The sequence below is a fragment of the Anopheles gambiae genome, chromosome 2 (genome assembly GCF_943734735.2).
Source record: "Anopheles gambiae chromosome 2, idAnoGambNW_F1_1, whole genome shotgun sequence".
Classification (NCBI taxonomy): domain Eukaryota; kingdom Metazoa; phylum Arthropoda; class Insecta; order Diptera; family Culicidae; genus Anopheles; species Anopheles gambiae.
In genome coordinates, this window is record NC_064601.1 from 115157748 (window position 1) to 115181740 (window position 23993).

Below are 23993 nucleotides of genomic sequence, written 5' to 3' on the forward strand. Positions count from 1 at the left end.
CGAGGTTCCACATTGAATTTCAAACACTTAAAACCGCTCCAATATTTTGCACTGAACTGAAGCTAACTTCACACCACGGCAGAATTCCCTTAGAAGGGATTATGTCAGCCCCTGTGCCGAAATGGAAACACTTTCGATCGCAGGCAGCCAACGAACTGTCCGTGTTCCCCACGCCCGCAAGGGGTGTGGTGCACAAAATAAGCTTAAAAGATAAATGACAGCCGGCCCTTAAAAGCTTCCCCGGGTTTCCGCGTTTCGGATTATATTTCGAGTGCCTGGCGGCTTCCTGTGATCCGACACGCTCGATCCTGGCACTCAACAAAGCCCTCCTGCGCTTGGTTGCGCACACACGTACAGTACGTGTGTTCACTCGAAACTCTAACTCTCCTTACCGCATAAATTCCTTCGGGAAACGGGGACTGCTGGGCGGCCGCACGCTTTTTAATCGTTTTGCCAACGTTAAGTTGGGTCCGGGCGAAAGTGATTAATCATGCAATCTAGCACACTTGGCGCGCTGCGAACTGTGTGTGCTTGGCAGCTGCTGGCAGCGGTGGGGTGGATCGTGAACATATAAACATTGCAAACACACACACACACCCGGCTCAGGCAGAAGTTAATAAAAGCAAACATGCAATAAAATAATAGTCGCCATCGTATATTACCGAGCAAATACGAGGGGTTTCCCGCCTACGGTCATCGTGTGCGGGTCGAAGTCGCCGGAGGGCTTGCGAAACAATGGTCCCCAGTCCGGTATGGGGATTTAATTAATTTCATTTTGATTGAAGTCAAAGGTGAGAGGCGCCGTCGGGGCGTTCGGGCAGTCCCGCGAGACAAAGATGTCGCCCGCAAGGATATGTGAACACGAGCGTGCTTGTAGGACTTCATAGTCTCGGTCTGGTCAGGATTTTCGTATCGTAGCAGAAGTGACATTAGCCCGAGAGTATGATGGAATTCAGCTTTACGTGCTTTGTCATCTCCGGCTGGGCAGGAGAGTCGATTTATTAGAGGTCTTTTTTAGACACTGGGGGAGTTCCTTGCAGTAAGCTTTACGGTGTGGCCCAACCAATAACAATATACGCGCGTGTGTAGATCATGTTAGTTCATTTTGGTCGGTAGAATGAAGATGGTCGCAATAATATCGCTTAGCAGTATGAAGACCCTGGTTGAACCTCCATGATTCTTTTGGAATGTCGTAGATGGACCCCACGGAATCTTCCCCCGTTTTTTTCCTCTGGCAAGCGATAAAGTTCTTAAGCAATGTGTGTACAAATTGTGCGTCTAGTGGCTTGCTCTACAATAAGAAAAGCAGTCCCTTTTGTGCCCATAAATTACCCAAGAAGACCATTCGCTATCACCCCGGCTTGACCCTCTGTGGCATGTGCATAACCTACGGGGACCTATTGGAGTAAAAATAGCTTCAGCGAGGGTTAGGGACAGTTTTTGCTCCGGACCTCTTTTAAAAAGGGCAAGTCTTCTTAGGGTTATCGGGCGGGTGGCATCGTTTCGCAATGGTTTCGAGGACCTGTTTCGCTGAAGTTTTCGTTGAAGAAATAATGGCCAACATTGGATTAAGGGGCTGGGGGGATGCTTGTTGACAAAAGCTCGGTTTGGAATGGGCGTTTGCAGGAGAGGAACCGAAAAGAGCGAACGAACTCCAGAGTGAGTCACACTGACCGTAGCAATGAAACATAAATTATCGACCCTAGCATAACTCACTACACTTCGATAGTTGAGTGGATAATTCAATATGTATGTATGGCCGCGTGCGCCATTCCGCAAACAGCACCACCGAACACGCTGGTGCTGGCTCACGACCCGTTGGTGGAGGCTCAGAAACGTTGAGACCAAACTTTAGATGAAAAAAAACACACACAAACGACGTCAGTAGCGGGTCCTATCGATCGCCCTTATTCAAACCCCGTTCAGTGTCCTTTGCTGGCACGGCTGCCCACGACGACGCCCTTGGACACAAGCCGACTTGGTGGCAATGGAAGAAAGCCGCCGCCCGCCCCGCACACTCTCCCCGTCCTGTCAACGCTCAACTTCCTTGGGTGTGTCAGGCGCCTTTTGCATGTTTATTGATCTTGCGTTTGCGTCGTCGTCGTCGGCTGTGCGTCCTGCCTTCTGATGAAGTTGGCACAAGTTTTATGTTTTTATTATTTTAAATAAATCGTTACAAGACGGCGCGGGGTCGTAAGGGTCGGCACCGTTCCGACCGGTGTTCCTTTAGTTCGGGGTCTGGTGCGCTTGGACAGTAAGGTATGGACAGTAAGGCGTTCGAGAGTATTTCTATATGTTTGCTTCTAGCCATGTGTGAACTCGATCGAATTCCAGGTACGAATTGCATCTAGAGCACGTGTCATTATCTGTGTTTTCTTAAGTTAAGGGGTATGCCTTGAAGATTACAGAAGCATTATAAATTCCGTGATTTTGTTTCGATATTCTCTGGAAGGAATAGCGTTTCTTTGCTTCAACAAAGAAGAAATGAAGTAGTCAATCTGTATCAAGAAGTTGGCTGAAATGTTTTCTTTCTCTTTTAGCAATGCTTGCGCACCATCCAGTAATTCCATTGTTGTTTGCCTGGAATGCCGCAGGGAAACATTGGCTTTTATGGATTTTTATGATATCTCAACGCAGGGCTACCTACACCGCCTCGCCACCCTTCGGAACTGGCTAAGATTAGAACAAACAGACATTATTCCAGAGCTCCCGCAACTCGTTCGTTGGGCATCGTGCCTGAAATCTTTCATGAATCGACGATACCCGGCTGCCTGGTACGCCAGCACTCTCTAGCTCTTTGGCGGTCATGGTCCATAGTCAATCATTCGTGGATCACGAAATGACGGAAACCAGAACACTCTGCAGACGTGCGGCCCACGATCGCGGGGCCACCGTGACGAATTGCCGGTCCACGGCTCGGTGGTTGTTTGGATTGTGCGCCAACGCCTTCTTGAAACCGGCAGCCATCAAGATATCCTGATCGGGCCATCCTGTGCTGCGCAAGAATCCTGCTGACGTAGGTGCGCGTTTGCGTTTGCTGAGTCACGCCAAGGGATCGTACGATGTGTGTGTGTGTGTGTGTGTGTGCCCTCAAGGTGCCAGAACAGAGGTATCAGAAATCAATCTACCCATCGTGCACACGAACGGACCAGGGCCTTTTCCTAGGACCGCACCATGCAAATCGTGACGCACAAAGGGGAACGGCCGTCTGCGTCAGTGGATTTGGTTGGTTGGTTGGTTGGTTGGTTGGCTGGTTGGTTTGCCCAAAGGCGCGGGGAGATACCTATGCGACCTATGCGAAAGCAGCCCTCGCAAGCAATTAGCTACGGGTTTGATAAACGAGTACGATTTGGTTGTCGTTTCGCTTTTCGGGCTGGCGCGCTGACGTTTGTAGCGTGTCAAGCGAGGTAGACTGCCAGCACGCCCCCAAGCGTGATCGGAACGATATATAGCGTGGGGAAAAAGTAGTCAGTTTGTGTTATGCTACTACATACAAAACGTTATGTGTGTTTATTGTGCATCGCTCGATCTTGTTCGGTATGGACTGCAAAGGAGTGGAGAAAAGCTATTCTTAGAGCTTTCCCTCTCTACCACCCCGACATCTAGTGATCGTGCCAGCCGAAGAACATGTAGATCACCTCCAGAATTCGGTCGACATCGACACCGAATGCACGCAACTGGCTCGAAACGCGCAGCACGTCCGGATGCTCCGCCACCTCGTGGAAGACGTCGTGCAGCTCGCCGACCATGTGGTGCAGCTCGGCGAACTCGCTGCCGGGCGTAGCAATGAACTGTTGGGCGAGCTGGTAAGCTCCATCAATATCGCTGACGGCGCGAATCTCCTCCATCATGGCGGACCAGGACCGGGCACTCTGGCCGACGGTGCGAGTGGCGGCCAGTGGCGTCAGGCCAAGCATGGCCGCAATGCCGTTCAGGTAGTCGCGAATGCTAACCCCACGCACCTCCGTCCAGTCGGTGATGGTACGCAGTTCCGGCTGGCTGATGAGCACTACCCAGGCACGATCGACATCCTCGGTTTGCAGGTAGGAATAGATTTCGGCAACTTGAGCGTCCGTCTGGATGTAGTGGTTGTAGATGGCACGCACCTGCTCCATGTTGAGGTACGGGAGTAGCTGATCGAACTCTTCGCGCAAGGTGGCCGCGCTGGTGGTGAACCCGGCGCAGAGCACAGCCAAAACGATTGGTAGGAGTCTTACCATTTTGATAAGAATTAGTCTACGCCGTTTGTCAGGTTCGAGCGAGTTGGTTTGACTTCATAAAACGGTCCGTTGGTGCTCAATTTATATGCAAACCGATCCGCTAAAATCCACGTCGTTTGCGATTGTGATGATGTTAAGAGACGATAACGACCATGTATTACTTTGTTTCAGTAGCTAAGACGTTAACAATATGGTGCAATATGGTTCGAGAAAAAAAAATCGATAACGGACTCGTCGTTAGAACGGATTTGATAACGGATTGTACCGAAAAGTCGACGGTGATAACGGCCCGTTTGCACATGGTTCGATAATGATTGCCGGTTGTTGTTGCTATCCGTTAAACGAGGCTGTAGTTAGAAGACATTTTGTGCGGTTGTGCGAAATCGTTAATCTTGAATGCTTGCTGAAATCGTTGTAGAGCGCGTGATATGCGCGAGTGCAAAGATATTAACATTATGCTTTGTTATATTCCATTCCCATTTCAATGTGTAATTGCCAAGAACTGTTTGTGCTTCCAAAATCAACCCAGGTGTGTATTTTGCTGCAGTATATTTCCATTCGTTTGCCGCACAATCTAATCAAACGGTATGAATTTATTGTACATTCGCTTGCATACATTCCCGTAGAGACTGCGCCTGAATTTGCACCATTGTGTATCATTGTGCGGGTTGGTTCGGCATACGCACAGGATAGCGTTCGTCATGACACAGTAGAGCGACCTAGGGAATCAAAGCTGTTCATTATTGTAGCTAGGGTTGCACAATGCCAACGTGTCCAAGCCCTTTCCTGTATCGAATTTCCGATGCAGCAAAACTGCAACGGGCATGATTGCCTGCATTGCTCAGAGGCTTAACCAATGCCGTTGGTTGAACTCCCTCCGCAACCATGTTCTGTCATGTCGGATCCAAATTCTTATTGACAATTTAAGACTGTCAGTGCTGCACGGTGACTTGTGACGCATGATTCATAAATTGTGCCCGGTCAATGTCGGAAGATATGGGTCTCGGTGATCCTCCGTAACTGTAACGAGCGTGCCGAGCGAGGTTAGCGTAATGGACGTTTGGTAAAGGGTGGCCTCCCTGGTGACGTGTGAGTCACGACTTGGCCACCTATGTCAAGATCATTGGTGTACAATCAGAAGAACTTCACTTCCGCCCGAACGAAGTACACTGCTCATGTTGGACAGTATGGGACTAGTCTTGTTGTGTTGTCATTTGCAAATTATATCGTCCAGAGGTCTCGTAAGACATTGAAGGTAAAATATAGTTAAAATAAAAAAAGCTTCCATCTAATGTGCTTTCACATTAAATGGGATGACAAACGATATTGAATTGCATAATACCTGGAAGCCATTATCTTGCACGAGACAAACATCGCCCGGGAAATCCAACCCGGTCATCCACTCTTATCCAGCCAGAGTAATCCCTCCGCTTTGTTATCTTTGCTAACGGAACACAATGCATTCTGGCATGGAGCTTCCTGCACGGGATTGACAGCACATGTTCACCCTTCTTTACAACGGACTACCTACCGACGCTAATGGTAAAATGATGGTCATAAAAAATCGGTTCTAATGACGCCTAATTGCGATCGTTTTGAATGCGCTGAATAGAAGAGTTGTAAGGTGTGTAGAGCCGAGGCTGATAACCGTTTAATGGTGGATCGATAGCAAACTGATCGTACTGGACAGCTCTGTACGCGCCCGTTTGTTTGCAACATTGTGACACAGTAAAGGGGAGGAGTTTAGTTTATTGATTTACGAGCGTATTCACAGCTGCACGCGGGTTAATGGGTGTGAAGGATTGGCAGAAGCACCGGGCACCATAAAGCTTGCATATTTTGTAGTGCCTCTGAGGGAGTGCATTTATGCATTTATGCTTAAGCAGCTTTCACACGTATCGCACTTTGAATTGATCCTATAAACAAATTGCATCATAAAATAAACCTGCAATCTTGATAAAGTGGTTTACATTAAAAACAATTTACAGTACAGTAACCCCTGTTTCGGGGAGCTCGATGCGCTGCCTACATTTAGGCGCATCCAAAATTTACCAAAAATTGAACTTTCGTTTGAAAGAATTCACGCCTGAAACGTGTCGCGTGAGTCACGGTTGCGGTTGTACACTTCGGTTCGTCGTCCAATTTAAATCATTTGAAATGCATGAGAAAAATTAATCACAAACGCAATAAAATTTATCAACGGCAACGGAACGTGAACTGCATTCGTGTCTGCTCTTGTTGCAGCTGCTCCAAATTCATGCAAATTGAGCCCCATCGATCAGCCTTCCCAACTGCAGCAGGACATTTAGCGCGTACGAATTGCCTTCTAGATATGGAATCAAATGCTGGACGGTGTCATTTGTTAAACTCCTACGTCGGTAATCTGTTCGATCGCGGTTGTTTTCCAAATCCATGGCATAACGCGCCACCCCTGAATCTGAGCGTTTCTCAATGCAGGAAATAAATAATGGTTACCTTTTTTTTGGACATTTTATCGCTTCCTGAACTGCAGCCTAATTGATTCCCTTGTACACTACACGCCCGTTGCGAGCGCTCTGTTTCGCTTTCTGTTTCGGAACGGTCTAATATGGATTTTAATTTGACCAAACCTTGATGCAGAAAATTGGCTCTCATTTGTTCGCCTCGGGCAATCGTACAATGTGTATCGCACACAGACGCCAACAAACGCCGAAAACGATCGCGTACCGGGAGTACGGGCAAATTAAATTTCGATTTTTCAATCCCAGCACGCCCAACGTTCTCCTTCTGGGCTTAGGCGTCGTTGGCGAGCATATAAATCAGCGCACACGACGGTACCATTGAACTACGGCGTACCGGTTTCGCATTGGTCTCTCTTTTTGTTTGTTTGTTTGTTTGCTTGGTGTGCAAATCTAACGCGGGCGAATAAACTCCTCCAGCACGTGTGCGTTCGGATCGCGGATCCGTGTGTGGCATCATGCAGCGCGCGAGCCCTTTTATGCTGCTCATCGATCGTCCAATAAATAGTGCGCGCTTTTCGACAGCTTTACGTGATTAAAATTGGGTTTGGGTGCAGAGAAGCAGCTACCCTGGCTTCGTGGTTCGTGGATGGTTTGGTCCTTATAGGATTAACCGCCATCGGGGCGGATTTGTCGCTCGTTTGTTTGTCGTTTGGGTCGTTAGCGAGAGAAGAGAAAAAAGGGGGAAGTTTCTGCATTTCGTTGTTTAATTTTGTGCGATTTGTTTGGTTCCTGTGGTCAGTTGTGTAGCGTTTGGGGGCATGCAGCAGTCCCGAAAGGGAAATTCAGCAGTAAGATTTCATTCAGTTCTCCGGGGTGGTGCCGTATATTACGTCAAATTAAGATACCTTAAAGCGATTGTATAGTTCGGTGAAGGAAGTAATCGATAAATTAAAAATCTTGCAAAGAGTACCATCGAACGCTTGCTTCTGGCATGTTATAAAGTACGGTGTTTACCCTTTTATTCGCTTGAGGCACGAAAGTAAGCTACAAATAATGCTTGAAATGGAGTGAAATCAATGGTGTGGTAGTAAATTAAGCTTTGCCCGTGTTATTTGCCATTTTTTATTAATTTTGAGAAGCTTAAGTAGATGACAATAGATGTGTTTATAACTTATGTTAGTTTGGGGTGATTACTTATGCTGGAACAAGGAACATCGTATCAAAAAGAACACATTAATATGGACGGAGGTGCTTGTTCGAAACGCTTAATTGAGAAGTGGAATAGTAATAGTGAGATCCTCATCTGTGTACATGATCATATCGTGGATTGAGTGGTGGACGTGCAAAACTCTAAACGGCAGCTTTTCTTCAATTGGTTGATGAGAGTGTTATCTTATCAAATAAACCTTAACAGCATCATACACCAATTAACGAGTGATAAACGATGTTCGCTTTCTTTTTTATTTGGTTTTAAAATGCTGTATTAGTCCGTGATTAGAAGTAAACACTTATCGGGAGCAATTTTGTAGAGTAATCATTAGTAAATGGGGAAGAGTTTATTTGTAATCTACCATACTGAAGTTATATTGCGATTATATAAAGGGCAATACTTCATATATTGCAAGCAAAAATACGAATTGTTATGAACATGGGATAATACAATGGGTAGTACAATAATAGCATTATTAGAATAAGACGGAATAGCATCTTCATTCCTGTGTTGGTCACGAGATCCTAGCAACACCTCGGGCCACAGCAATGACGGTACTTGGTGTTTAATATGCCCATGCCCAACAAATCTATAAAACTGGGGAAAAAACCTGACCTACTCTTCAATAAATTTGTCAAACAGCTTTATCTTCTGATCGACACCATAAACCAATTAACGGGACATAAACATCACTCGCTTTCTTTTTTATTTCTATTTCTAATTTTATCATTATTATGCGATAAGAGCAATAAACCATTGGGAAGCACCTTTATCGAAGTAATTTCCCTTGTGAATCTGTAATCGTGAAGGCAGTATTCCACAGGTTATTTGCAAAAACGGCTAGATTAGATAATGAAAGAATAAGAAACAGAAAAAGTATGATGCTTGATTTGGGGTATAAATACACCTTATTCGGTTTAAGCGTATTTAGAAACGTGTTGACGTTCTTTTATATAGTGCCTTTCTAAAGATTTGATTGTTATATTTGGTAGAGCAACGGTTTAAAATGGGTCAATTCGCCAATGCCATCATTTTGTTAGCTCTTATTGGTTGTGTAATGCTCACGGAAGGCATTCAGGTTCGCTCCTGTTCAAACGGAGTGCCTCCTCCAGCGATCGTGTCTATTGCTGGATGTTCCGAGATGCCGTGTGACTTCGTACGAGGCGTTGAAGGAGGAACTATGACGATGGTTTATGAAGCTCGTAAGTGTATGTTGTACCTAACTGCAAGTCCTAGAAATTAACTTTAGCTTTAACTTTTAGCATTCGACATTCAGACGCTTCGTTACGATCGTATCATAATTGCCCTCGGTGTTACTGCACCATTCCCGATCGTGCCAGAAAAAGAAAATGGGTGTGAGTGGGTTATTGGTAGCATGTGTCCTTTCCGTCAAGGAGATTTGATTATAAGCACGTATACATCAAGCCCCTTGTCAATCATTCCGTTGGTTACAGCTGCCGTTGAGTTCTATGTGTACGATGAACAAGATCGAATGGTGACGTGTTTTCAGTATGATGTGAGAATCTTACCAAATTCAGTGTAATTATGCAATTTGATCTTCCTTATAGATAATAATCATGCAATAAAATATCAATTCATTGTCCTAGAGAGGCAGTTACTACTACTACTACTACTACTACTTGGCGAATGTTACGTGGACATGACGGTCTATTCAGGCTTTCGCGACTTATTCAGTACCACGTTTCAGTACCAGGTTCAATTCTTTGCTTAGGAGGGACAGTCCATACGAGGTTTGAACCCACGACGGACATGTTATTAAGTCGTTCGGGCTGACGACTTCAGCACGGAACCGCTCCAGAGACGGTTATGGAGTAATATTTACTCCACTTCACACAACGCAGTACGCACGACGCACTGTGCACGAAATAGTATACATTTAGGCGCCTATCGAGACTGTTCATTCACGCGCGATGTGAAGCAACGTGCGAGAAAAAGTGAATGGCCTGTTTCGAGGCCCGTGAGTGTGGTGAGTTCGAACCGTGCGCCTTTAGGCACGCTCTTTTTCACAGGCATACTACAGTGGTGAGTAGCTTTCACGCGTACACTGTGACACACCGTGAAGTAACGCTTATGGTGTGTCCCTCATCGCTGTTTCGCCCGCTGGCAAAGTGCAGTGCTAGTGAGTTTAATCAGCATGATTTTCTCCGCGGGATACGAGCACATCCACACACACATGTCCTTGAAGGTTGGCTCGCGATCCATGCAGTGCGCAGGAATGTGCGATCTCATCGTGTCAACGATCGCACACGGGAAGGCCAGCGATGCACGTGCGTGCAGTAAAAGAGGAAGCGCAAAAAGGAAGGAGCGTTACGATGCAGCCGCCTTTTCTGTTGCTTCTTTGGTCGCTTCGTCGCCACTGGATAGCGATATCGGCGGGCTGGTCGTAATTTATTAATTTCTAATTAAAATGTTGTTTTGATTACTGCCGTACAGACGTGCGAGAACACGAGGCGCGGACGCAGAGACAGAGAATGCAAAAATCGATGTGTAGCACGCTTCGCTGGGCAGACAGAGATGATAAAGGATCGTTGCTTAGGGTGTTTGGATCACGCCTCTTCGATCGTACCGAGCTACCAATCATTAGCAGATCGCAAACGCAACCGGCGGTTTCCGACAAATCGATCGTGTATCTGTCTGTTTCCCCTAACGATTCTGCATTGCAGGTACGTGGTGCGCTGCTGGAGAAGAAAAAGAAACGAAAACATTAGTTTGTTGAAATATGATACTTGATGGGGGAAAAAAGAACGAGAAAATGCTTACTGCAGCGATCGATCGAGCAGTCCTTTTCCTATGGTTCTGCCGATTGATAGCAATTTATGAAGGTATGGAAATAAACTCGCACCGCAATGTGCGTATGGGAGTGCGTATGGGTACGAGGAATCGATGCAATGGTTTATTGAAATGCAAAACAAGTGTCTGGGTGCAGAATTTATTGATCGACGAAAAATACAAAATAAATGGTTGGGGGCGAGACGTTCGAGACGATCGAGACATCCGTCGTGGCAATTATCCATCGCGTACAAAGTAGGCAGTATTGTGTATTCAGACGGATTTGATGTATTGGAGGAAAACGGGCTTGAGCCACATTTGCTACTCTTTGAAAACACTTTCAATTGAACGATTTATCATCCGTTGGGGGTCTTGTATTGACAGTTGAATTTAAAGAATTTCGACCAGTGACAGCTTGGATTCTTTTGCCCTAAACACGCACGACTTGTGCGTGATCCTTTGGAAGGTTTAGCTTACGGCGAGTTGCAAGCTGGCTCGTTTGGTCGGTAAAGGGGCGAAATCCTTATTTATACAGAGAAATATGTGCTCGACAGCGACCAATTAGTACTATCAGGCAGTACTTACTCTCTGCGAATTCTGCCACCGCTTCCTCTGGCCATCGAAGAAGTAAGCGACGAACCCCTCCGGGTAAACTTTATCACGAAGAAATAAACCCAATTGAAATGGAAAATCTGTAGCTATGAATAAAGATTAGCCATTTCCATTTCGTTCTTAATCGCTTGGGACCGGCTACCACACTCTCGCCAGCACCCAAAGTGGTAATAGTTGAGTTCAACCAGAAGTCTATAAATGATTCTGTAAAATGCAAAAGACGGCAAAAAGCGACACGACAGTGTTGGAAGCATTGCAGGATTTACAGCTTCATTGTACGCAGGGCGCGTGTGTGTGTATAGGAAAAGCGAGCAGAAGATGGACTCGTGTGCGCCTCTAAGAACCGACCGAGCTAGCAGAGTGGTTTCAATCGTGTGTGTGTCGCGTCTCCGTGTCTTAATCGATGTATTCGAATTGCTGCGCTTTATGTTCGGTGCAAAAGAGTTATTAACATTCTTGCCTTATTCGTCGTCTTAAAAAAGGGTCTGCAATGGAAGCGATTGGATTCAACAGCAGCGACCGAGAGCCCCCGTTCGGTTACTAAAAAGGGAGATGCGTTACGTGGTGGGGTGTGTTTGCATTTCGTGCGTACGGTCGTTTCGTCGTCATGTTTTTTTGTTTTGTTTTTTTTTTACTTCCTACGATCAGTCTATGATGTTTAGCTATTGTATTACAACATAAATAACATCTGATACGATTCGCCGTGCGCTGCTACGACCGTGCTCTCGATGCATCCGTCGGACGATCAATATTTATGATACTACAAAAGGTAGTGCAGAAGAAGAAGGGGCAACCCGAATGCGAGTCGCCTTGTCGTGCAATCGTGGCGTTTATTCTTAGGACAATGAATGTGGCCGCGTAGGGAAATCGAAATCGAAGGAAGTGGTTGGTTGGTTGGGGATTGACTAAAGGAAAAAGAAAATGTAAGCTTTTGTGTGGGGGATGATGAAGGGATTAAGGGAAAAGAGCGCAGGGTGTATTGAAGGGCGATGGAAATTAAGTTTATGCAAAAACAAGAATCAATTAAAGTACTTTATTTATTGGGAATATTATATTTATTTGGTGCACCGTAAATTTCTGCTTTCCACGATACACAACCAACAACAGACACGTACAGGCTTGAAAAAGCTGCGTAACGAAATGGGGTGGAGTTTTCCACAAAACGTATGTTTACGACTGCAAACTTTGAGCGTTAAATGAAACGAAAGTTCACCATAAATTGACCTGTCACGATGCAATTGCTGCAGCGCTGCTTGGGAACCCCGGTGCCGGATTACTCAACAACCTTCTCAAGGTTACTGTGTTGTTTCAGCTGAATTAAGAACTCCTAAATCCCGGACCTTGGGGAACAAAATCTCTCCCACCGAGGGGGAGCAAGAGCGCTTTAAAGTTTTTTTTGCTGTTTTCACGTGTGCTGTGCGCAAGAAACCGCACGTCTCTGGAGCACGGGGTATAAGAAGCATCGTACCGTAAAGAAACGCAAAACTCAACCGACCGCATAGACGACGAACCCCTCTTTTGGTCGGGGCGCATAGACTGCTGCTGCTGCTGCTGGTGCTTCTGTTTGTGGCCAATTTTCAATGGTATCGTGAAATCATGCTGTTGATATCTGCAACTACAAAGGCGCTTGTATCATCTGGAAGCCATGGAACAAACATCATGCGAAGCAAGAAAAGGGCCGTTTCTTGAAGTAAGAAATGAAATGGCCACAACAAAAGTCGAATGGCCGTGGCACAAAAAATACTGTAATTTTACAAATTGGAAATTGGTGGTAAAAAACAGGGAAAGAGAGGAGTTGGTAGACATAAACTGACCTACTATAAAGCATATACGATTGTGCTGACTCTGTGAAGGGAGTTTACAAGAAACAGACAGGAACACTTTTTCTGACTGACTTCATCGAAGATAGAATGAATAAAAAGGAACTTCCATGTTAACGAAACTACCTTTAAAACTTTGCAGCAAAACACATTAAGCAAGTGTGAATAAATTTGGAAGTAGCCATTAAAGCCGCAGCACATTAATTTAGTGCACCGGAAGGAAATCAAACGGTTACGCTTCCTTATACGCGGTTTTAAAAACCACCGGGTTATGTGTACGGCGTTTGCGTTAACAGCACGTCTACCAACAGTAAAAAAAGTGGTGTACAAACAAACAAACGTTATGATTGAGTGAGTACTGGGCTCGTTGAATTGAAACGAAACGAAACCAGAAAACAAAAAAAAGCGCGTCGGAACGACCTTTAGGACCGAATTCCAGCTGCACAATCATGCCGAAAACAATACTCAGCCTGACTCCGTGGTTATTCGGTCCAGGCGTGAAGGTGTTGCATCAAGCGTCATTAGAGCTGGTGGCTTATGTCGTTTGATTGAATTAGCTTCGTTTGGGGTGGTCGTTTATTTGGGAGTGATGTTATAATTTCTATCTCTAGTACTTGTACCCTTTGTGCGGTTAGTTTTTGGGACTTTTGGAGCTCCTCCGCCCCAATAGGCCCTTTCGGTGGATGGTTTTATTTTCCTTCTAAAAGTGTACCCCGATTGCTCCAATCGTCGCAACAGTTGGGTTAAGTGTTAGGCGCCCTCCTATGAAACAACAAACAACAACTGTTTGCGAGACTTGCGTTACGAACAATTGCTCTCACAATGTATCGATTGTTTGCTCGGTCCCTTTGGCTTTCGAGTGGATGATTTTATTTTGATTCGATCGACCTCTTTTCCATTAACAAACATCACACACAGACACACACACACACACACACACACACACACACACACACATAAACACAGTCAGAGTCAGACATACATTCCGCTACCTCACGGTGTACAGCAAACTGTCCAAACTGCTTTGAGCGGCAGCAGCAGCAGCATGCATGCAGCTTGCCAAAGGTTGCATACCATTTCCATCGTTCCAAATGCTCTCCTCTCCCCCGCCACCGGCTGTTTGTTGGGTGGAATTAGCCATGTTGTTAATTTTGGGTGGGGTGCTAATTGATCTACTGCCACCAACACCAACACAACCACTCCGCACCGAATCCTGAGCAGCCACGCTTTGCCAACGCAAAACACGTAACGGTTGTTAAGCAAACCAAGAAACGACCAAGTACCCCGAGTTTTGCGCATTTGGGCGTGCGAGCGTGTGCCTTATGTTGTGCAGCAGGCAGGGAGGTATGGGTGTGTGTGTATGTTGCACATATTCGGCTGTTCCAAGCAGCATTACAGTAAAAATCGAGGGTAAGGCACCACAGCATCGCAAGCCTGTTGGGTGTGAGCCAATCTAAATCCGCTCTTTTTTCGGCGTTTGGTTTATTGATCTTGAGACGCTCCCAAGCGCTCGATTTTTAATCGAAAGCTCTCTACTGATATGTGTGTGTGTGCCACAATTTCTTGCAGCAGTCGAGAGGGTTTTTGGGCGGTCACTGCAGCACGTGCCGTTTATGTATACTTAGGAAGGGGCAGGCTGACTGGTTGGTTGCGTGATGGATTGGCGCGTTTTGCTGTGAAGGGAGTGGATCCAAAAAAAAAGGAAACGCGGGTGCGTGAAGGTCTCAAAATCAGGGCACGGGTCTGGGGACACTGGGAGCTTAGGAGTCGAAGCTCGCGCCTGCCTGCTTCGGACGGTTTGAAAGTGGCCAAGGTTAGAGGTTTTGGTTCGATAATCGCGCAGTGGGTTGATGTCATACAGTTCTCTGGTGGTGCGGTACGGTTGCTTTGAATCGAGTATCGAGGGCGAGCAGAGCAGAGAGGTTTGAATCGTCTGGAACGGTAACTTCCGATGGGGCGGGAATGTTCAGTGGTGAGCGATGTAATTATTGGCTGCCTATTGTGTGGGTTAGTGTACGATGGAATTTGAAATATTTGGAAAGGATTTCCGGGACCGTAAGCTTTTCAGATAGGTTTAACAATAAGATAAAGAAAAATGCTATACGAAAGAAGTTTGAAGGTACAAACGAGTAGCTGTTGGGTATTCTTCTACTGTATAAGTATTTTAAAAAAATACCTACAATGTTGATGGCCAATAATGCTGGAGCGAAAACAAAAGGGCTTTATCCTTTGATGACATTAATGCAAAATAATACCACACAACGATAAATCACTTGCAAGCGCTATGCCGCAGAGAATCTTAAGTATCTCTGCATGGAGAATATGATCCAGGATCTCATCGACGGTTCGAAGCGCTCATAAAATATTTTATTGTGGAATGTCCTTTGCGAAATTAACAACACTTAATCGAACCGTTTCGATCGCCGATCAAGCATTCCAACTGCCACCATTCGGATGATCGACCATTGGACTCGTAAAGCGTTTTGCACCTGAAACCTCTTTATTGGCCTTTTTATCTACCTCCGGCTTCCTCGGTCGCAAAACTTCCTAGTTTCCTTCCTTCCTTTTGCACTGCATCGAAAAGTAACGCCACCATTCAATCGACTGTTTGTGGCCGTGTGCACAGGTTTAAAGCGGATTATTAAAAGCATCCCCAGTGAACCTCGAAAACTGCGCCGGTATGACAGTAATTTATACGTCTCCAGTCGTAAACCTTCGCGCCACTTCGCCCGCTGCTGCTGCTGCGGTGGCTTTCAATTTCCACCCGCAGTTCCTGTGCGGTGTGGCGGTATGTTTTCCGACTGTTTTTGGAGTGGTTGCTTTGGCAGACGGCTAGAGCGCCGACTGCTGAATCTCCGGCCCGAGAGCGGGGGGTTTTTTCCCGTCTTTCTTGAAATACCACTTCGATGACCCTCAAGACTATGACTATGTTTGGCACGTTCGGCCGAGTAGGGCTCCCAGGCTGTGCGGGTGGTTGTGGAGTTTAGGTTTTGTTGCGTTGAATGCTCCAATCACCACACGAGCGCGCAAGGTGCATTCTCGATGTCACCGGCTGAGCGTCATCCGTGCCATTGAAATGAAGCGTCGATTTACATTCCATCGTGCGCAGGGGGGAACAACGCAAGGGACTGCAGGCTGGCAAGCTGGATTTCGTAACGCGAAAAGAGTTACTATCAATTTATTTGTTCGAACCTTGCCCCGCGCTTTGCTCGCTCGCGGTAGTCAGGCCGCGCGGTGCGTGCACTAGTTGCAACCTGAAGGACGGCACGTCGGCACGGGTCGCCGCAAAGCACGGGTCCGCGTCCTTGGCACGGGTGGGTGACGCACCATGCATCCTCATTTCGTAGTGAAATTGGTAGCACAAAATTGTTTCATCATCTATTAAGCGACGCCAAAGGGGCCACTAATAGCGAACAGTGCGGTGTGTGGAATGGTTATTTTTGGAGCTCGCGCTGACCGATCCAACCGATCTAATGATGAGTTTGCAATGTAAAATCTAACATTTTCCCTCTTTTGTTTTTCTCTTTCTATACCCTTTTCAGGTATGATTTTGGAGCGATTTTCTGCTTGCGTCTGTCATTTTGGAGCGAAGGAACGTGGGAGCAAGCGGACTCAGCACCACCTTGCGCCCTTGAAATCGGTCCATGCTATTAATACTAACCCCCTTGTGCTGAGGATGAATCAGATCGTGAGTAGTGGATGATAATTCGAGAGCTCTCGCGGAGATCCTCACCGTGTTCTCCACCGCGGTGGGGAATTTAATCGAGCCTAAATAGTTTGGGAAATCCCTCCACCTCGCCGTGTCAATGTCAGCGCTGTCACTAGTCGAACCGGGGGTCAATGCATCTTGACTGTGGCCTACTTAGCAGTCCGCTATGACGCTTTTTGGCATCGGACGGACAAGTTTGGATTACGATGAGTAAGTTTGCCTGGTGACGTTCTGGGGGTGGTTGCGAAGGCGATGCGGTAGCTACTAGTCAGCGTGATAGTGGGATGAATCGCTCGGCAAATATTTGCATCGGTTCGTTTCGTTTGAAGGACACCATGGCCACGGTCAATCGAGCTTTCGAGTAATTAAAGGCGTCCTTCGCGGCGTGGTCGTGACGGTTATTTCACCGATGTTTCTGGGTGTTCGTGGTCCCAGATCCAGGATGTAAGTTTTTGGGGGAAAACATTCTCAAGCAAGACAGCCACGGGAAGGATGAGAAAATGACGGTGTGAAATGATTCTGAAATTGAATGAATGGAGACAATCGGAAAGCGCCGGGGCAAGGTTGAAGCGTTTTGTCAGCGAAACTGCACCAGGATGTCGAGAACATTAGTTATCTTGTAATTGTTAACGCGATTACAATAGGAATTTGCATTAAATGGAGACGACTTGTTTACTTGATAATTGTTGCACTGGCCTACACGGGTCGAGTAAGGCCAAAATGTAAGATATTTATTTAATTAAAATATCTTCAAAAAACAATTAAATCTAAACCTTCGAAACGTCTGCATGAGTAGTTTGCAGAAATGAGCCACTGAGATACAAGATGAGAAGAATTTCTTCACAAAGTGAGACACGCGGTGAGCAATTCTCATCATCTCAGCTTTTAACTTCTCACCATCTCGAACGGGCTCCTCAGAGAGCTTTTTGTTTGCCGTCTTTCGTGCTCTCTTTCTTGCACATATTTGCAGGGGTGCTCGTCATATAAGTAATCTTGTGATCTTGTTGGAGTTCCAAAGGGGGGTTCAATTCCAAAGAATTTGAGTCATAGGTCCAAGTTTTTGCGATTTTGTTGCTACAATTCCAGGTCAATATGTTTACATCTAATTTCAATTCAAGTGATCAATCAATGGCTTGTCGAAGAGGTTTTCTTTTGTTCATATCTAATATCGATTGCTCTTAGTGCTCACGTATAGTAAATCATTTGGAATTATGTTACTAGGCAAACGAAAGAATTTCATTGAAAATATCGTTGTACAAAGAACCTATCACGTCTTGGTGCTATCTACTCTCAGAAAAATCATTTCCTTCGCATCATTTAACTGCTCACCGAAACAACCCTGCAATCAACAATCCGCAAAGCTCGCCTGTTGTTGTCTCGCTTTGGCACACCGCACCAGAGCGCAAAGCTCACTTTCTTAACATCTCCACCCCGTGAGACGGTGATCTCTCGCACCCTCGCTCGGCTCCGATGCGGTAGCGGACGGCGGTGGCAGAGCGTGGCGGGCCTTCTGCTGGGAGGGAAACATAACTGCTTAAGGTTGCGCAGCACGGGCCGACCGATTGCGCGACTAGTTCACTCGCGAAAGCTATCGAAGGCGCACGCTCAGCCGGTGCACACGGTGTTTCGAACGCACAGTTTCACCACCACCACTGTTTTGGGTTGTGTTTGAGGTTGGCCTATTCGCTTGGAGTTTGCTCGTGCTCGCGCTCTCTATCCTGGTCCGGGACATCCGGGTGCTAAACGCTGCTGTGCAAGTGCTGTGGAGTGCTGCTGCGATTTTTTTGCCCGGTGCAAAGCGATTTGTTGCTTCCGTGCAAGCAGAAAGGTCCTGCAGGACGTATCCGTGCGTTCGTGCGCGCGTATTTTAACCAGTGCGTGTGTGTGAGAGATATATCCCTGCGTTCAACTTTGCGGAAGCGGTAGAACCGTGTGCGGTGTTCCACAGCAGCAACAAAAAAAAAACGAATGTGAAAGTGTGCAGTTTGGTGCAGGAGTGCAGGTGCATGATTGGCTAGAGCGTTGGTGTGCGTAGTGGCACATGCATCCGTAGCGGCCGTGCGTACGAAGGAAGAAAAGTTTGCTGGAAAACAAGTGTGAGAAAAAAAACGGGCTGGAAGAAAAGGAAGCAGAGAAGCACCGAAGCAGTGAAAAACCCGCCCAGAGCTTCCCCTCACTGTTTGGAGAATTGTTGTAGTTGGAAAAGAAAATTTGATGAAGTAGCGAGACGAATTTGTCACCGTGCGTGCGTGCGCTGAACCCGTTCGTGAATTAGCATAGCTGAAGTGCAAATCCGAAAAAGCCCAACTGCTGACCGAAGGCACTTTTTGTTGGCAAAATAAAAATCAATAGCAAAGCTACGAATTGATCACTGCCACCGAGAGAGCAAAGCTTGATTTTTAATTCTTCATACAAAAGGTGAGAAATTGCAATACAACTATATAGTGGAATATTTAGTTTTTAATTGTTTTATTACGCGTGCGCGTGAAAATGAAGTAATTTGGAAGTGATGTTTTGCAATGTTTTACATTTTGGCTAAGCGGTAGGGTTCAAAATCAGACAAAAGCAAACACAACATTGTACGATCAAACACATCCACCGTTGGTTGGGGGGCAAACAACAATCATGGGGCTGTGTAGCGTTGTTGTAGCCGAACGCTAGTTAAAAAGATAAAGAGTGAAAATGTAAGTGAAGTGAAACACGTTTTCCCGGCAGGCAGACAGGCCGAGTACGGTTGTAGTTTCTTAAGGTGGTGGTGGGGTAAAAAACCTGAAAAAGATGATGCAGACAAGTGGATGAGCACAGCCACTACCTACCTTGCTGCAAATAGTAAACTGACCACATCGAACACTGCCACACAGAGGGGGAGAGAAGGGAGAAAAGGTTGCTATATGTGTGTGTGTGTGTGTGTGTTGAAAAGGAAATAATAGACCAGTCTACTGTATCGGAGTGCACGTTCGAAGCAATGCGGAATGATGACTTTGCAACCGAGAGGATCATGTAGCTAAAGAAAGCGAAAGACATGAAACACATACACACACAGCACAACCTTCGCATGCGTGATCTAATCAGTGACCGGGTGAAAAGCAGTGAAAAAGATGGAGAAAGCACACTGTGTGAGTGTGTATGTGTGTGTGTGTGTGTAAGGGAGGAAAATGGGAGAAATGGTACGCTCGATATATGGTGCGGACGGCAAGGCACACCACAGTGCCTGCCATGCTTTTCCGCCTGCATTTTTCCTGAAGATGTGCAAAGCTCAAGCAGGCAGCAAAGCTTTGGTTTCCGTTTGCCACGCGAGAAAACCTCTTTTTCGAGCGACCTCGCGCGATGGCAAATACAAGATCACCCTCCCGTGCGTGGTTCCAATTGTGTGCAATTTTATTTGTACGAAAACTAAGGGGGAAGAGATTTCAACGCTTCGCTGGAGAGGAACCTTTCAATTATTCGTAATTCCAGTGCATGTGTTAGTTTTTGTGTGTGGTTTGCGTGCGTCCGTTTAGTTGACATTGCATTTTCTATTTTCTAATTCACCAAAGTCCTCCTAATTGGGTTTATGCACACTTTAACGTGCGGTTTTGTTTTGCCTTTGCTTTGAATTATTCGCATGATCGTCAAACGTACGAGAAAGCCGTTACGATCCTGTGCGAGTGGAGGGTACCGAAGCAGTTCAATTGGAGGCAGCACTCAGTGTGTGCCGCATGTTATCACGTTCGATTTGTGTGTTTTTTTTGGGTATGAACGCGAGGGCGCTAAACTTTCTAAAAAAGCACGAAACCCCTTAACGGAGGAAAATAAAATAATGAGACCCTCCAAAAAAACCACAACGCAACCGATCGTTTGCTTTTTTTTTGTGCTGTCTCGAGTTCGGGTCTGCTCAGAGAGAATTGATTTCCTTCGTTCGCTTCACCCATCGGACCAAGGGTGTTGTCTATTAATTTGGCAAAGAGCTGAGCGTTTTCTTTGGACGAGGAGAGGTGTGTGCGTGTGTTGCCTCACTGTTGTCTTCATTTTTTGGGAGTCACTTTTCTCCCTTAAAAGCACGCACGTAACACCACGAATCGAATTGTTTCTCACGCCGTCTATCGACCCAGCGGCTTCGGCTATCGATGGTGTCGAGAGAAATTAAGCTTCCACCACCTCCCACAAAAAAAAACCGGAAGAGATGGAACGACCTTCGCTCGGTGCAGTTGAGGTGTGTGTGTGTGATCATTTTTTCGGAAGCAATGTACTCAGGGTGTACCTGAAACCGTACGGTACGGTTGCGAGCTCAGTCTTCAATCTCGATCACCTTCACGTGCAATGGAAGGTGGCTTTCGAGTGTATCGCAAGCGAGTGTTCGAAAAAGAAATTCATTTTTGTGCGTAATTTAATCGGGCTTGGATTGAGTGAACAGCGTTTTTGTGCCGTTTTTCTACTTCACATCTGACGTAAGGCAGCGATTAGCGTTACAAAATATGGCTCGCTGAAAATTCATTAGTTTAAAAAAAAGGTTGAGGGGTGAAAAAATGGGATGATCTTAATATTTTAAACGCCGCCGAATGCAAATTAAGGAAAGGTTAAAAAATCGTTTCCAAAAAAAGGGCAAAATTGACATTCAACGAGAAGTGTGTTACAAAACTGGTTGAACGTGAGAATATGTCGCCTTTGGGTTGACACAGATTTGTGGCACGATAAATATGTGTGAGCTGTGAAAAGTGCATTTTTCGACCCTGTTTCCGAATTGGATTTTTGTTTGTGTGTGCCTGTTTTTGCAGCAACCTGCAACCGAATGTGCGAATTCGAGCGATTGTTGCAGCATCTCTCAACCCTGCCGCGCGCTCGATCACGCAACACGCCGTGAGAAGAACTGTCACAAACAGCAGTGTCATGGGGTGGGGATGCATAAGGAGGAGGAGGGTTCAACAGTGGAAGCGGTGTGCAGTGTTATCATTTTGAATTTTGAGCAGTGGTTTTTTGGCCTTTTTTTAACAGTCTCTACAAGGCGGCGTTTCTTTTGCCGCCGCCGTGTGTCTCCGAAAGTCAGTTGTTATGTATGACAATATTTAACGGGCTCTCCCGCCCCCCATTAAAGGTCTGCTGCTGATGTCTGTCGGTGTGTTTATGCTTTTCCCTTTGGGGCTTTTGCCTGTCTGTGTTTGTGTGTTTAATTTTTCACTCTCAGTTTCACTTTTGGACGATCTTTTTTTCTTCTTCTCGTCCATTCCGCGACGGTCGAGATGATTTAATCAAGCGTTCAAATTATGGATGGAAAAACATAAAATAACACCTCGCTCAGTGCATAAACACAATGCGCTAAGGGTGGGAATGGGAATGCAAACAACCGGAGGGGGAAGAAAACAGCAAGATGTAATCTGTAAGGTGGAGGAGGAATAGTAGCAACAACAAAAAAGACAACCTAGATTGAGCGCCACCGTACCGGTATCACACCAGACTAAACCATCCAGCAGTTGCATTCAGCTACTGCATTTGGCAAAGTGAGATTTAAAAATCATGAAAAACTCTGCAGATTGAAGAATATTACAAATGCTTTGGATATTTAAGAAGAGGTGCGTCGTCGTCATCGTCACAACTGCCTCAGTGTCAACTGTTAATGGTTGTATTTCGCAGCTTGTCTCATTCCGGTGGCCTCCGCACGCTCCCGAACGTGTTGAATGAAAGTGTTATGAAATAATACAAGGTCTACTGGTGGACAGCCTGCGAAATTGAAATCGCGAGTTTTCAGTCGCGAAGGGCGAGATGATAAATGAATGGTGCGCTTTCTTGCAGAAATGTTGAAGGTGTTGGTAGTATTAGCTTAAGCAATTGTATGTGAGGTTAAAATGTTTCCAACTCTACAAGATATGATAAGTAATTCAATGGTGAGATGGAAGAATTTACCACTTCAGCTTCAGCAAAACCAGGATGTGAGTTGTGACTGAGAAGCGAGTTTAACATTTTATGCTTCTTCTAATCGACTTACAAGCGGGTTAAGATGAGCCTTTTGCCTTGTTTCATAACCCGGCACCTTCGGTTTCTTGGATTCGAAAGGAGAGAAGAAGACTCCTTTACTAACCCCGTGAATATTAACGATCTGAGCTGCCTACCTTCCCAATACCGTTTTAAGACTGGTTGGAAGGTTTTTAGCGCCCCGGCGTGGTACCTTGGTGATATTATCATCAGCCTCCGCTGCCTCCGAGCAGGTTTGACAAGTTTCGATTTTCGTATGTAATCTGCATAATAAAAGCACCCGGCGTGCGTATCAAACTCTATCCCCTTCCCCACCCCGTAAGATCGCCCCGTCACTTTATCGGTCGGTTGGATCAAGACACTAAACAAAGGGCGAATCAAATCTGCATCGTCGCTGTCGTTTGTACTCATCCCTTCTAACTTCTTGATATTACCATTTTGTTTAGAACTGGTGGAATGTGGTTTAGACCAAAAGGGCAGTTACAGTTTTCGTCCATCGCCACAAACTTCGGCGGATTAATCTCCCCTAATATCGGAGTCTTGAAGCAATGTGGGTTTGATCAACCGTGATACGGGGTGTGGAGAGTGTAGACGAATTTCCGTGCGATTGTCGGCTGACTGCTTGTGGTTTTTGGTTGTGGTCAATATACATTTTTTGCACAACCTACAAGCTACGGTCCATTCCTTCGCCCGCGGTACCAGTTTTCGGTACCGGGTCGATACAACACCGGACACCACATACACACACGCTCGGCGACCTGTTTGGTTGCGTCAAGGATATCCAGATTTTGTTTTGAGGTCTCAAGGGAAATGGTGCGGTGGCTGGTAAAAACTGTAAGGGGAGGCATATATTAATCGAACCCGCCTCGGACACACAGGTGACGATTAAACCGAGCTGGAATGGACTGGGGCAGAACCGATCACAGAGAGAGAGAGAGCGCCCCTTCGCTATCGTGTTGAGGTTCGCTGTCTGGGCAGAAAATCCCATCCTCCTTCTTGCACCGGTTGGGAGAATGTGCCCGTCCTGACAGACACGAAAAGTCTTAAGTAACCCACCTTCCACGCACTCTCGCGTTTGGTCTTTCCACGTCTGTGGACGGATGTGGTTGGCTATATGTGTCTTCTTTTTTTTATTCGTCGGAACGATTGTTTATCATCAGACACAGGCTGCGGTTCTATCGACGCTAATGTGGTGGCATTGAAGCTGCCCGATACGGTAGGATCACGACGGTTGTGGCATTCGCA

General features: G+C 46.1%; 2 protein-coding genes across 5 annotated transcripts in view; one reads left to right on the plus strand and one right to left on the minus strand.

Annotated features, from left to right (window-relative positions):
• The window catches only part of LOC1269772 (uncharacterized), a 139529-nt gene that overhangs the window by 27202 nt on the left and 88334 nt on the right, over window positions 1–23993 (plus strand). Inside the window, exon 1 of one of the 4 annotated variants that reach the window (XM_061651560.1) lies at window positions 18350–19220. The exons of the other annotated variants lie outside the window; for them this stretch is intronic. The gene's annotated coding sequence lies outside the window, so the exon portion shown is untranslated. Of the gene's footprint in view, window positions 1–18349; window positions 19221–23993 lie in introns of those variants that run through there. 4 annotated transcript variants of the gene reach the window in all.
• LOC4576716 (protein G12-like) lies at window positions 3378–4601 on the minus strand. Its single transcript, XM_001237078.3, has one exon. The coding sequence runs from the start codon at window positions 4218–4220 to the stop codon at window positions 3603–3605; it is 618 nt and encodes a 205-aa protein (XP_001237079.3). The 5' UTR covers window positions 4221–4601; the 3' UTR covers window positions 3378–3602.